The 13,764-nt window shown below is 38.0% G+C and overlaps 1 protein-coding gene across 1 annotated transcript in view; it reads right to left on the bottom strand.

Moving 5' to 3' along the window:
- Window positions 1–13,764, bottom strand: part of gcc2 (GRIP and coiled-coil domain containing 2) — a 69,277-nt gene that overhangs the window by 41,454 nt on the left and 14,059 nt on the right. The window contains exons 4-7 of the mRNA XM_043691765.2: window positions 13,330–13,397; window positions 12,529–12,630; window positions 8,791–11,259; window positions 7,493–7,565 (exon numbers count right to left, since the gene is read on the bottom strand). Of these exons, the coding sequence (XP_043547700.2) occupies window positions 7,493–7,565; window positions 8,791–11,259; window positions 12,529–12,630; window positions 13,330–13,397 (2,712 nt within the window). The remainder of the gene's footprint in view (window positions 1–7,492; window positions 7,566–8,790; window positions 11,260–12,528; window positions 12,631–13,329; window positions 13,398–13,764) is intronic.

The raw sequence follows: 13,764 nt of genomic DNA, 5'->3' as shown, positions 1-13,764 counted from the left end.
TACAATGTAAATATTTGAGATAAAAAGTAAACTTGAGGAAGTGAGTATGTAAGTTTTTGGCCAGAGTTTTATCACTTCTTTTTATTTATTCGTGGGATGAGGGCATCTCTGGCCGGGCCAGCATTTATTACCTATCCCTGATTGCCTAAAGGACAGTTTTTAAGAATCAACCACATTGCTGTGGGTCTGGAGTCACATGTAGGCCAGACCAGGTAAGGATAGCAGTTTCTTTCCCCAAAGATGTTAGTGCATCAGATGGGGTTTTCCAACAGTCAACAACAGCTTCATAGCCATCATTAGACTCTGAGTTCCAGATTTTTCTTTTTGTTATTTAATTCAAATTCCACCATCTACCATGGGCGGGATTCAAACCTGGGATCCCTGATCATTACCAGGGTCGCTGGTCTAACCATCTATCGATAATACCACTAGGCCATCGCCTCCCCCTTGTGGAATTAAGTGCGCAGTTTAAAAAAACTTAACATATAATTAATGAACGTAGACTACATCGCAGAGCAAGTTGCATATCTAGACTGTCGCACGAGTGAGTTTGTGAACAGTGAAACCGCTTGAATAAATATGCCTGTAGTGAGGTCTCCATCTCAAATCTCTGGCCCAGAAAATTTGAGTTAAAATGGATACTCACTGATGAGGGACTTGTTTTATGAAGAGAGCAGTTTAGGCCCATACTCTCTAGAGTTTAGAAGAATGAGTAAAAATCTAATTCATGTATATAAGATGCTAAAGGGGATTGACAAAGTAGACGTAGAGAGGATGTTTCCTCTTGTGGGACAAATCTAGAATGAGATGTCATTGCTTTAGGATAAGGATTAACAGATTTTAAAAACAGAAATAAAGAGAAATCACTTATTTCAAAGGGTTGTGAATCTGTGGAATTCATGACCCCAGAGTTAGTGGATGTTGAGACAGCAAGGAAATTTGAGGAAATAGGTAGATTTTTGAAGGGCTATGGGGAGTGGAATGGACAGTGGAGTTGAGGCCAGGACAAGATGAGCCATGAGTGTATGGATTGGTGGAGCAGGCTTGAGAGACTGAATTGCCATTCTGTGCTTTATGTTGGAAAAAGGCTGACACAAAGGGTGGGAACAAACATTCAGACAGCTGCTCACAAGTTGTAGCGAGATGCAGGATCAGAATGGGGTTGGTTATGATCTATATGATACACTGTAGAGGTGAGTTAGAGAAATGGACTGGCAAAAATTGATCTGATTGAAAAAAACTGATCTACCTGTTAGGATAAGGATGAAGACTGTTGAAGCCACAACTGAAATAGGTGGAATAGGTCAACCAGGACATTGAAATGGTTATTAATTGTAAGTATCTAAATGTCAAAGTAGATGATAAATTATATTGGAGGGAAGAGTATATAGATGCACTGACCAAAGGGCATACATATAATACTACTTCAGAATATTAAAAGGTTTTCCAACAGATCCAATAGTAGAAAGCTCTTGTACTTGGTTGCCCTTTTGGGGGATTTGTCAAGTACTGCTGTCTTAGGAATCAGATTCTTAACATCCTGAGGTTACTGAACCAGGCTGGAACAGTACATGATGAGCAGATCTTTCTTGAAGAAATCTGAACTTGAAGACGTTTAATGCGAGCAAGAAAGCACAAGTGTCAATGGAGATGTGAATCACTCCTCATTTCATTATTATGTGAGATACATTAAGAGTGAAGGCTACTGTCCCTCAGATGCAGGATGAATTAGTTACTGAACTTATTTGTCATTCTTTATAAGAATTTGTAATAGCATTTTGCTGTACAGATAAAGATAGACATTCAGGTTGGTACTCACTGCTGATTATGTAAATGGCTTAGAATAGTTTTTGTTAAGTTTATATTGAAGTTAGATATCAGCTTGACAAACTGCAGCCAAAATACACCAAACAGTAAGCAAATTTCAGTGGAAATTCCTGCTCAATTTAAACTTAATAAAACCATAATACTACAGTCGTATCAACAAAATGATCAGAAACATCACACGCAAGCCTCATGAACAACACTGCAACTTTTTTTAAAACTTAGGATATAATTCCGGGACTAGTTGTTGGTTATCAAATGTCCTTTGTATTGTTAGAATGCCACAAATTTGTAAAAGGAAAGAGAGTATTCAGTACAGCATGTATACTGCCACACTTATTATCATAAAGCAATTCTTCCTTGAGGCTTTTCCCTGCCTAGTTGATGCTTTTCAACTACAAAATACAATACAAAATTCATTAAGAATTTCTATTCCTCTAAGGATGATTAATCTACACATCAACAAGCTCAGAAAACTCATCTTTTGATAGTGGTAAACTACACCATATTTATGATGAAATTCAGAACATTAAGAAACACTTTCTCTCTGCCCACTGTCCCATGCCACCAAATTGGTTAATTTGGCCTCTCTTCAAAGGGTTAAACAATTCTTTAAAAAGAGCCAGAACCAGGATTTTCCTTGGGCTACATTGTGACTGAAATTTGTTCATCAGTTTAAAAGAGAAGGATGAAAAACATTAACTACGACCTTCATGAGAATGGGAGGCTGAGGGAGGGGTGGGACTATTCAGCCAAAGTTAGAGGATTGCGGACATTATGGAGGGTTAGAATAAATGACAGAGATGAGGCAAGACAGGAAATGGAGGAATGTGACATCGAAGATGAGTGTTTTTAAAAGTGACATTATTTAACTGACAGTCTGTGTTGGTCAGCAATCACAGGGGTAAATGGCTATACAAGATTTGGCACAACACAGGACAAAGGCAATTCAAGACTGATGTGAATAAAATTAGAAAACCAAAGTAACATCAGATGCAGGGAGTAAGTATGTAACAAAATACGTCTTTTTCAATATGGCATGTGATGTTAGCCAAGTATCTGGCAGAACACTATCATTAATGGATCAAATGGTAATACAGCAGAGTTTTACAGCAGATCTGAGGCTGTTAGATTAGCTTTTGGCTTCAGTGCCAAAGGTTGACAACTTCCTACTAGAACGAGGATGAAGATTTTCAGTTCATTTCAGTCATCCTAGCAAAAACGTTTTTAGTTCACGGAGATTCCAAGCTGAGAGAGTTCTTCAAAATGTTAAAACCAAAGAGGATTAGGCATTCGGAATCATGAGAAGTTCATACTAGCAGACTTGGAAAGTAACCATAAAACCATCTCAGCAGTTCAAGGGAGAAAAAAAAGGGAACAGTCAGTTAAGTAAAAAATAAAGGACTTGAGGTAAGAGTGATATTTCTCTAGATTTGAGTATCTGTGAAAGGACAGTATTGAGAAACAGGTTGTTTATTTTGCAGCTGTGTTAAAGTTTTTCTGTTTTATATTTAGCTTGTTTTTTTTCCCCCTCAAAAAATCTATGTTGTTAAAGATCAGCTGCAACCTCATGTCAATATGCTTCAGTAATTAATCACCATGGTAACTAATTGCAAAAACTGAAGATAGGATTTTTCAAGCCAAGTTTTTATTCTAATCGTAATACCTATTTTCACTGTTTTCAGGACCAGTTTTTCCAGGAAAAAACTACAACCAAAAGCCTCAATGAAACTCAAGTATACCTACTGTCATCAAGCTAGAGTACATTTTACCAAGAAAAAGGGAGAACAAATCTAACATTGCACGCTCAATCATCAACAAAGTAGTTTGAGGTACTGTTGAAGTACTGTATTATCCAGAGCATTTACTAATAACCTACTCCTTGGGAGTTTTCATTTTGTACATGCAATGATGCTGCTCCTTTAACAAGGTTATGTCGTCCTTGGTGTTAACATAGAGACTCCGGGAGGTCTAGGTTTGAAGGCTGTTCGGTTCAATTTGATTATAGCTAGCAGATACTGCCTCAGGCTTTCAAGTTTTAAATACAACATTTTTACAATGAAAGGGGAGTGGCCAGTTCTCCCAGCTCAGCTTTTCTCTGGTTTGGTTTGAGCAAGCAGATTGGTGAAGCTGTTGGACCCAGGGAAACAGGTCCGTGATGATCCCCCCTCTCTTTGACGGTTGGATATTTCCTTTTTTTTGCAAAAGGGTGCTTCTGGGGATTGTTGCAAGTATTTGGAACAGCATTATTAAGTTGGGATAATCTGTTGGGTTTTCAGATAGGTTATTATTCTACATTCTGTTCTCAATGTTTTGTGTTTCATTCAGTAATCGTGTAAATAAATTATGTTTTATTTAAAACTAAGTAGCTGAGCCAGCTGCATCTCTCCTGGAATATTCAAACTACACCTACTTAAAACAACTAGCAAAGTTAGGATCTGGCCTACTTTCTTAAAATGTTTTGAGGGGTCTGGCCTGGTCCATAAAAATCATCACTCAGTTCCAAACTTCATTACAGCTTTGATTAAACAAGGAAAAAGGATCTGAATTCTGGAGATGAGACAAGAGTACCTATCCTTTAAATTAAGGCAATATTTAACCAAGTGTAGCCTCAAGGTGACCGAGTAAAATTGAAGTCCACTGGAATCAGTGTAACCTGACAGACTGAAAGCATACAGAGCATAAAGGACCATGTTTGGAACTGTCAAATGTCAGCTCAGGAAAGTTTCCTAAATCCTTCTGTTGCTGCAATGACCTTCCATCCTTCCTAATATCTAACAGGAGATGTTAACTGATGACTACACTATTTTCAGTTCCATTTGTAAGCCTGAAGAAAATCAGTTTTCTGTAGACAGCAAAATGGGGACAAAATTCACTTGGGCTGATAATATTTGCAGCACTCAAATATCAGACAATGATGGCTTCTAACAAGGAAGTCATATCATTTCCTAGTGGCATTCAATTATCATTGTTAAATCTTACACCATCAACAACCAAAAGGTCACAATTAGCCTAAAGTTTAACTGGACTACCACATTAATCTTGTAACAAGTCAGAGGTTCTCCAATATGTGGCAGGTAACTGATCTCCTGATATTCTAACACTTTTCCATCAACTCAGACACAAATCAGCAATATGATGAAATGCCCTCCACATGCCTGGTTGAGTTCAACTGCAACAACAATCAAATGGTTTGAACACCAATTAGCCTCCGTGGTTGGCACAGAATCCATCAGCTAAACATTCATGTCCTCCACCAATGACATACAGCACCCGTGGCATGTACCATTTACACGATACACTACAGCAATTCTTCTTGAACAGCACTTTCTAAACCCACTGTATTCAGAAGAACAAAGGCATCAAAGTACCCTTAATTTCTCCTTCGAGTCTCACATGTCATCCTGACTGGGAAATTTATCACCATTCATTCATTCATTATTGATCCTATGACAATCTCGAATTCTCCACTGAACAGTACAGTGTACCTACACCGCACAGACTGGAGGTGTTCAAGAAGGCAGCTCACCAGCACCTGGTCAAAAGCAATTAAGGTCAACTAAAAATATTGCCTTTGTCATAACATCTACATACCACGGAAATGAAAAACTATGGGCTGAAGAAAGAATGGATGAAATATGAGAAAAGAAATTAATCAGTTTGAAAGCAACATGATAGAGGTTTAAAGTACTTTTACTACAGTTATCTGGAACAGGAAAATTATGCTTAATGTGGAACTTGCCGAAAAAACAGATTGCTTAAGAGTTAGGCTTTAAAAATGATTTTCCGACAAATGCACTATCAGTTTTATAAAGTTGTTGATCAGTCACAAGTGATTGAAATCCTATTGCGTGACTTAGCTATTATTAGACAACAGACCTAGTATCTTCCCAGTTTGATTCTCACTAGACAAAATCACTCAGCGACTTGACACTGACATTTTCTACAAACCCACCGATTCCCACAGCTACCTGGATTACACCTCTTCCCACCCTACCTCTTGCAAAAATGCCATCCCGTATTCCCAATTCCTCCGCCTCCACCGTATCTGCTCCCAGGAGGAGCGGTTCCACCATAGAACACACCAGATGGCCTCCTTCTTTAGAGACTGCAATTTCCCTTCCCACGTGGTTAAAGATGCCCTCCCACGCATCTCATCCACATCCCGCACCTCCGCCCTCAGACCCAACCCCTCCAACCGCAACAAGGACAGAACGCCCCTGGTGCTCACCTTCCACCCTACCAACCTTCGCATAAACCAAATCATCCGCCGACATTTCCGCCACCTCCAAACAGACCCCACCACCAGGGATATATTTCCCTCCCCACCCCTCTCCGCCTTCCGCAAAGACCGTTCCCTCCGTGACTACCTGGTCAGGTCCACGCCCCCCTACGACCCACCCTCCCATCCTGGCACTTTCCCCTGCCACCGCAGGAACTGTAAAACCTGTGCCCACACCTCCTCCCTCACCTCCATCCAAGGCCCTAAAGGAGCCTTCCACATCCATCAAAGTTTTACCTGCACATCCACTAATATCATCTATTGTATCCGTTGCTCCCGATGCGGTCTCCTCTACATTGGGGAGTCTGGACGCCTCCTAGCAGAGCGCTTTAGGGAACATCTCAGAGACACCCGCATCAATCAACCAAATCGCCCAGTGGCTCAACATTTCAACTCCCCCTCCCACTCTGCCGAGGATATGGAGGTGCTGGGCCTCCTCCACCGCCGCTCCCTCACCACCAGATGCCTGGAGGAAGAACGCCTCATCTTCCGCCTCGGAACACTTCAACCCCAGGGCATCAATGTGGATTTCAACAGTTTCCTCATTTCCCCTTCCCCCACCTCATCCTAGTTTCTAACCTCCAGTAACTCGACCTGTCCGGACTTGTCCGACCTGCCCAGCTCCTTTTCCACCTATCCACTCCACCCTCTCTTCCCTGACCTATCACCTTCATCTCCTTCCCCACCTACCTATTGTACTCTATGCTACTCTCTCCCCACCCCCACCCTCCTCTAGCTTATCTCTCCATGCTTCAGGCTCTCTGCCTTTATTCCTGATGAAGGGCTTTTGCCCGAAATGTCGATTTTGCCTGTCCTCGGATGCTGCCTGAATTGCTGTGCTCTTCCAGCACCACTAATCCAAAATCACTCAGCCAAATACTGAAGCTCAGCATTAAAACTGTAACATTACTTTATAAAAGTCAATCTTGCTTCAAAAGGGGAAAAAAATCCCTAACGAAATGAAGTGTCACAACTAAAAGATAAGCATTAAACTAAATGACTTACATCATTTAAATGGAACAAAGCATACCAAGTTGCTAAATACTGCATTCTACTTGATTATGAAAAGTCCTTAAATTATCAAAGAGTTTTATTCAAAATAAAATACATTAATGTATATGCATATAATATGATAAAATAATACTGCCTTAACAATATTGGGTATATTCATTGTTGACTGTGATTCAGTAGTAGCAGCTTGTCACAAATTAATGTCACAGAGCCAAATTAGAGAACAAACTGCCAGAGGTCAACTTCGCTATTAATGTAAAACAATCTATTAAAAATACTTCTGGAAAAAAGTTGTTCTACTCCCATATAATACAATAGTGAATAATTATACTTTAAATTTCAATTAAAGTGACGATAACCAAAAGTAAACCATACCCATTTTGTTATTCAGTTCCACAATTGTGCCTTGTAAAATGTTCTCTTCATTGGATGTTTTCTGCATCAAATCCTGCATTTAATTCAAGGAAAGGAGAAAGTGAGGACTGCAGATGCTGGAGATCAGAGCTGAAAAATGTGTTGCTGGAAAAGCGTAGCAGGTCAGGCAGCATCCAAGGAGCAGGAGAATCGACGTTTCGGGCATAAGCCTTCCTGAAGAAGGGCTTATGCCCGAAACGTCGATTCTCCTGCTCCTTGGATGCTGCCTGACCTGCTGCACTTTTCCAGCAACACATTTTTCAGCTTTAATTCAAGGAAACAAAGGTTATCACCATCTTTGGGTGTTTCATGTTTTATTCTGTATTATTTTAATGTATTATTTACATTATGAAGTTCCTTGAGACAGAAAACAAAATCCTTTACAATAAAACTGCAAGGATCCAAGTAAAAATTTAAAAATAAAAAATAAAAATAACTGCTTATGTTTTTTCCAAATATGAAAAATTAAAACTGATCATTTGTATTTAAACCAATAAATGAGTTGAAGACAAACAAATAATAAATTGCAGTAAATTCAACTTCTTAATCCAGTACAGCTCTTAAAGATATTAATTCTTTTACAAATTTGTAAAACTTTTGTCTGGTTATTACAATCAATTTGTTCCTGTCTAATTCAGTGCTCATATTAAAGTTTATCAACAAGCTGCATCTTTCCTCTTTGGAGGGATTAAATTCTTTGATATAATTGTGATAAGCAAACTGGTGGCAGGGGTAGGTGGAGACTTGGGCCTCGCATAAAAACTCTCAGAACAATAGAAACTGACATAGATTCAAAAGTTTTTTGTTGCTCAAAGATGAATCATTGAAGAGCTGTTAAATTTCTTTCACCTTGAAACTTTAGAAAGAACACAGAAAAAAATGAACATTCATTCCAAGTCAATTTGGCTATTGTACAGAAAGATGGTTTCCTAATGTTACTTTCAAAGCAGATTTTCAGGTCTACAAAATTTATGCATAGAAAATAAACTAGATGATATTGAGAAATTAAACAAATGTCATCTACTTGCATCATGGTCTTCAGTATAATAATAGATATACAAGGCGGAGATTTCTTGAGACATCAGTGAATACATGATATCTCACTGAGAACTAGAAGTGAATGTAAGAAAAAATATTCAACACGCTTCCTGGAAGCTCAGCTTAAACACAGATTCACAGGAAACAGAAAGAATTTAAATCTATTTAGCCTACAATTGTACATCTCATTTAATAAATTTACATTTTCAATTAATGGTTACCTTCAATTTTTGAAGCTCCTCTTTAAACTTTGATAGCTCAGACTCTTTTTCATTCAGCTGGCACTTTAATTGTTCCTCTTTCTCTTCTGTTGTTTCTTTTTCAGTTTTCTCATTTTGCTCTTGCTTTTCTGTCTTCAGATTCTCAAGCTTCTCTGTAACATTCTGAATTTGAACAAGCAGGTCTTCATTTTCCTGAGTGATTTTTTCACTTAGGTTCTGCAACTCTAACAAATCCCTTTGCAATCCTTCCTTGTCAAACTGTGCTTCATCTAGATGCCTCTGCAAAAGGGTTCTCTCTTTTTGAAGGTCATCTATTAAAGAACTGAGCTCAGCCTGTTGATCTCTATTTGCATTAGACTGTAATTCTAATTCTTGTTGCAATTGTTGTATGCGTTCATTGCACTGTAATGTTACAGACTGCTTTTCCTCTCTGAATTTTGTTATAGTTTCCTTCAGTAATTGCACTGCCTCAAGTACATCTAACTCAGGAACATCATTTGTAAAACTGAAGATTTCCTGTTCCAGAATGCTACTTATTGCAAGTCTAACATCATTAATCTTCTGTTTTTCAATTCCCGCTGCTAGTTGGAGACTGTCTCTTTCCTGAATCCGAATTTGTAACTGTTTACTGAGATCTTGAAGTTTTTCTTCATTTGCTCCCAAATTTTCATTCTGTAAACTGGCCATTGCTGTTTCTTTTTGTAAAGCTTCCTTTTCTTTTTCTAATTTTGCAATAAAGCCTTTCAGATTTTTTGTTTGAGTGTCTAAATGTTCTTTCTCAGTTATAATAGCTCTTAGTTTTTGACAAGTAGACTCCTTCTCCGAAACTGCTGTTAGCAATTGATGTGCAATTTCATCCAATCTTTGCTTCAACTCACATTTGTCCTTATCAAGGACTTGTATTTGCTGCTCAAGTTCTGCACATTTACCTTCCTCTATCACAAGAGATTGTTTCAGACTACCTATTGATCCTTCAAAATCATTCACTGCTGAGACCAGTTCCTCTTTCTCTCGGATTAAAGTGCCCATTTGTTCTTGCAAGTCATTTAAGTTTCCCTCCTTCTTCTGCATTGATGACACCAATTCTTGATTCATCTCTTGCAAATTGCTGACAGTTTGCTTCAGTTCTTTAGCTTCCTCAACTTCAGCCTGCAGCTTATTGATCGTTTCCAGAAGAGAATCTTTTTCATTAAAAACTTTTCTGAATTTCTGCTGTAGGTCATGAATTTCATCAGATTGTTGCTGCTTCATAACTTCAAACTCATAACTGATCTTTGAAGCAGATTCTCCTAATTCAGTCTGTAGGCTCTCCATGGTTTTACGCAAATTTTCATATTGAAGTACTACCTCTTCTTTCTCCTCCAATAATGTTTGGCATTGCTTCTTCAGATTATCTATTTCAAGAAGGGATTGCAATTTCTCTTTTTCAGCAGCAGCATTTAAAGTTTGCTCGAGCGCTGAAATATCTTTTTTATTTTGTTCTGTTGTGATTTGCATTTCATAGGAATGCTGGACTACCGCCATTTCACAACGGTCATTAGTAGACTGAAGTTCATCTGTCAGCTTTGCAACCGTATTCATATACTCTTCCTTGGATAATTGGAGTTCATTTATCTTAAACTCCCAGTCCTCTCGCTCATGGAAGAACTCCTCTTTTGTGTGGTATAGTTCTAACTCCAGCTTTTCTTTTTCATCTTTCATACACAGAAGTTTATCCTGTGACAAACTTTCCTGCAATTCCAGTTTTTTCACATAGTTCTCTAGATGCTTCATCTGCTCATTTGATTCAATAGTAGCTTCACTGGGGATTTGTTTTGGGACCTTAGTTTGCTCTTCTGTCATTTTTCTTAACTCTTCCTTCAATTCATTCAACTGACATTCATAGTTGGTCTTATTAGTGATCTGTTCATTCTCAAGACTTCTCTCTTTTATTGAATGTTTTTCTGTTAAATCTTGTTCCAGCTCCTGAATTTCCTTCTCGTGTGTTTTGATTGCAGATTCCAACTGTTGCTTCAATGTTGTCACTTCCTCATGATGGGAAATTTCCATTATTTCAAGCTCTTTCTGGAGGTCTTTCATTTTACTTTCCTTTATTGCAACAGTATCCCTATGACTTTCTTGTAGCTTTGTAATTTCTTCCTCCTGCTTCTCAACACCGGCTTCTACCTGTTGTTTCAATTGTGATATCTGATCCTCATAGGCAATTTTAACTGCGTTTAATTCTTCTTCTAATCTTTCTGCTTCAGTTTGCCGAACTGAGAAGATTTCAAGCTGCTGCTCTAGTTTTCCAATGTGGATACTGTGTTTCTGATTTGATGCTTGAAGTTCATTTTCCAAACTGGTGACTTCCTTTGTGTGTTTAGCTCGAACACCTTCCAATTCCCCATTCAAAGCTTCAATTTGGCTTAAATGCTGGTTTTTTAACAACTTCATCTCCTCCTGGAATTCTATTTCTCTTGACAGTGCATCCTTAGAAGTAAAAAAAAATTTACAATGCTCTGTTTACCTCAAAAAGAGTTACACCAATGTTAATAGAAACAGTTTACAAATGTAGATGGTGAACCTTAGCAAGACTAAAACAGCCTTTTTAAAAAGTATTACTTGGAAGCTACAATGATCCTCGCTAGATTGGAGCTTCCTAATATGGATACAAGCTTCAACACGTCAGTAACAATTGTAGACTTCTGAATACAGTCAATCAGAAGCATAAAAGCTTTGCTTTTAACGCAAATAAAATGTAAAGATTTTTTCCCTTAAGGCAAAATAAATCTTAATATCTCTGAAGTTTTGGAGATGGGACTCATGTCCATAGATGTCTGGTCAGGATCCTGCAGAATAGCTTTTTTTAAATTCATTTAAGGGATGTGAGCATCATGGGCTGGACCAGCATTTATTGCCCTTGGCCTAGTTTCCTTTGAAAAGTGATGATGAGCTGCCTTTTTGAACTGTTTTGGTCTATTTGTTATACATACACATAACAATACCATCAGGGAGGGAGTTTCCAGATTTTGACCCAATGACATTGAAATACATCTCAGTTCCTGCAAAGTCAGAATGGTTATGGGCTTGGAGGGGAACCTACAAGTGATGGTGTTCCCATATATCAGCTGAGTTTGTTTTCTGGATGAAAGTGAACATTATTTGGAAGGTGGTCTCTAAGGAGTTTTGATGAATATCTGCAGTGCATCTTGCAGATGGTGGACACTGGCTTTTTAAGTTTAAACTTCCAGTAGTTTCATTTCCTGCAGCCCAGAACATTTCACAACCCTGAGAAGGTAGAGACTTAAATTAGATACAAGGGATTACTGGCCTACTTACCTTGGAAATGTTAGATTAATACCTGGTTATACAGTTAGATCATTTCACAGCTGACCCATTTCCCCCAAGCTTAAGCACCAATGATCACTCCACCTCCTGACCTAACGATGTACCAACCCATAGAACATGCAACAGCCCCTCAACCATCCGACTGCTCCGACCCGATTTGTTGTTTGACCACCAGCTAACTATGCAACATTGATAGGTTGAAGCATAAAGTGACCAGTAAATGAAAGGTAGGGGAATTAAAGAATGGCAGGCTAAGAGGAAGAGGGGACACTGACAAGGCAGGGTTCCCTGTACCGCACACTTGCAATGCCATTAAAAATGGACAACTAAAATATTGATCAAAAAGCAGATTATAGGACTGGGGTGGGGAGGACCTGGTGCAGATTTATTTTAAATCAAGTTAGTCATTACCTTCAACTCTTTATTTTTTTCAAGCTCCTTTCTAAGAGAAAGTGCACTTTGCTGAGCTTCTGCTTTTTCCAATAGTACTGAATCCAGCCTGGTTGTCAGTTCCTAGTCAAATAAGCAGAAAAGTACAAATTACATTAAGATGTCAAATTAATTTTGAACAAGTTAGAAAATGTTATAAAGATTCTGGTCTGTTATTGTGTTCATGTAAACTTAAGTAATTTACTATCCACATACAACGTTTGTACATAGTTATTTTACACCTTCAAAAAAACCAACATATGATCAACAATTGGTTGTATTTCAATTTCATTACTCAAATTTTCTTCCATTCAAAATATCAGCCTCATCCTCATCAAGCAAAAAATATATTTGACTGCCATGCAAATAGTAACATTAAACTCATCCAACTATGATAGTGGGACAAATCTTGGACACCAACGTACAATGAAAATGCATGGCAGGAGACTGCTAAAATCATGATACGCAGGCCTATGTGGAAGTTGTCTGGGAAATTCCCCTAGACACTCTGCAAATGTTCCCAGATTTGAAGTCCTAAACTTTGTACAATAACCCAGAAAATGTTACAATGGATTACAATCCAATGTAATAGCTGGACAACTAAATAAATATCAACGATCATTCTGTTTGTGTTCAGGAGCCCAAGAAAATATTTGCACAATTGTGCACTCACTCCTTCAGTTATGCTAGCTTTTGTCAAGCAAATTATTAAGCACACGCAATGTTATCTGTGAAAGTGATACAAAAATTACAAATGATTAACACCTGCTTCATGGCTATTACCTGGATGACTGCATCATTAGTATCAACAGCTGGTTTTGTTCTGAGCTGTTCAATTTCATTTTCCAGTGCTGAAATGACATATGTAAGATAAAACCTTTAAAAAATAAACTGCTCAATTAAATCTAAATTTGCCAAAGCAAACTTAATAATTAGAATACATAATAATGAAATACAATTTTACATCTTTTTCATAATTTAAGAAATAAATAATATTTAATTGAGTTGGAATACTACAATGTATCAGGTCAGGTTGTTGTCATAGATTTTAGAAGGTCTATGATTCAGTCAGATAATGTCAATGCACAATATCTTATATTTATATTCAGTTTTAATGCAGTAAAGTGTCCCAAAGTCCTTTGGAATAATTATTTGAATAAAATGCAGACATTTACAAAAAAATGAGATATTAGGAGGGTTGACCAACAGTATGATTAA

The sequence above is a fragment of the Chiloscyllium plagiosum genome, unplaced genomic scaffold (assembly GCF_037043375.1).
Source record: "Chiloscyllium plagiosum isolate Xiang-an unplaced genomic scaffold, Cpla_swu_hap1 HiC_scaffold_6, whole genome shotgun sequence".
NCBI classification, from domain to species: domain Eukaryota; kingdom Metazoa; phylum Chordata; class Chondrichthyes; order Orectolobiformes; family Hemiscylliidae; genus Chiloscyllium; species Chiloscyllium plagiosum.
The sequence above is the reverse complement of the archived record's forward strand: the minus strand, read 5'-3'. Positions and strand labels throughout refer to the sequence as shown.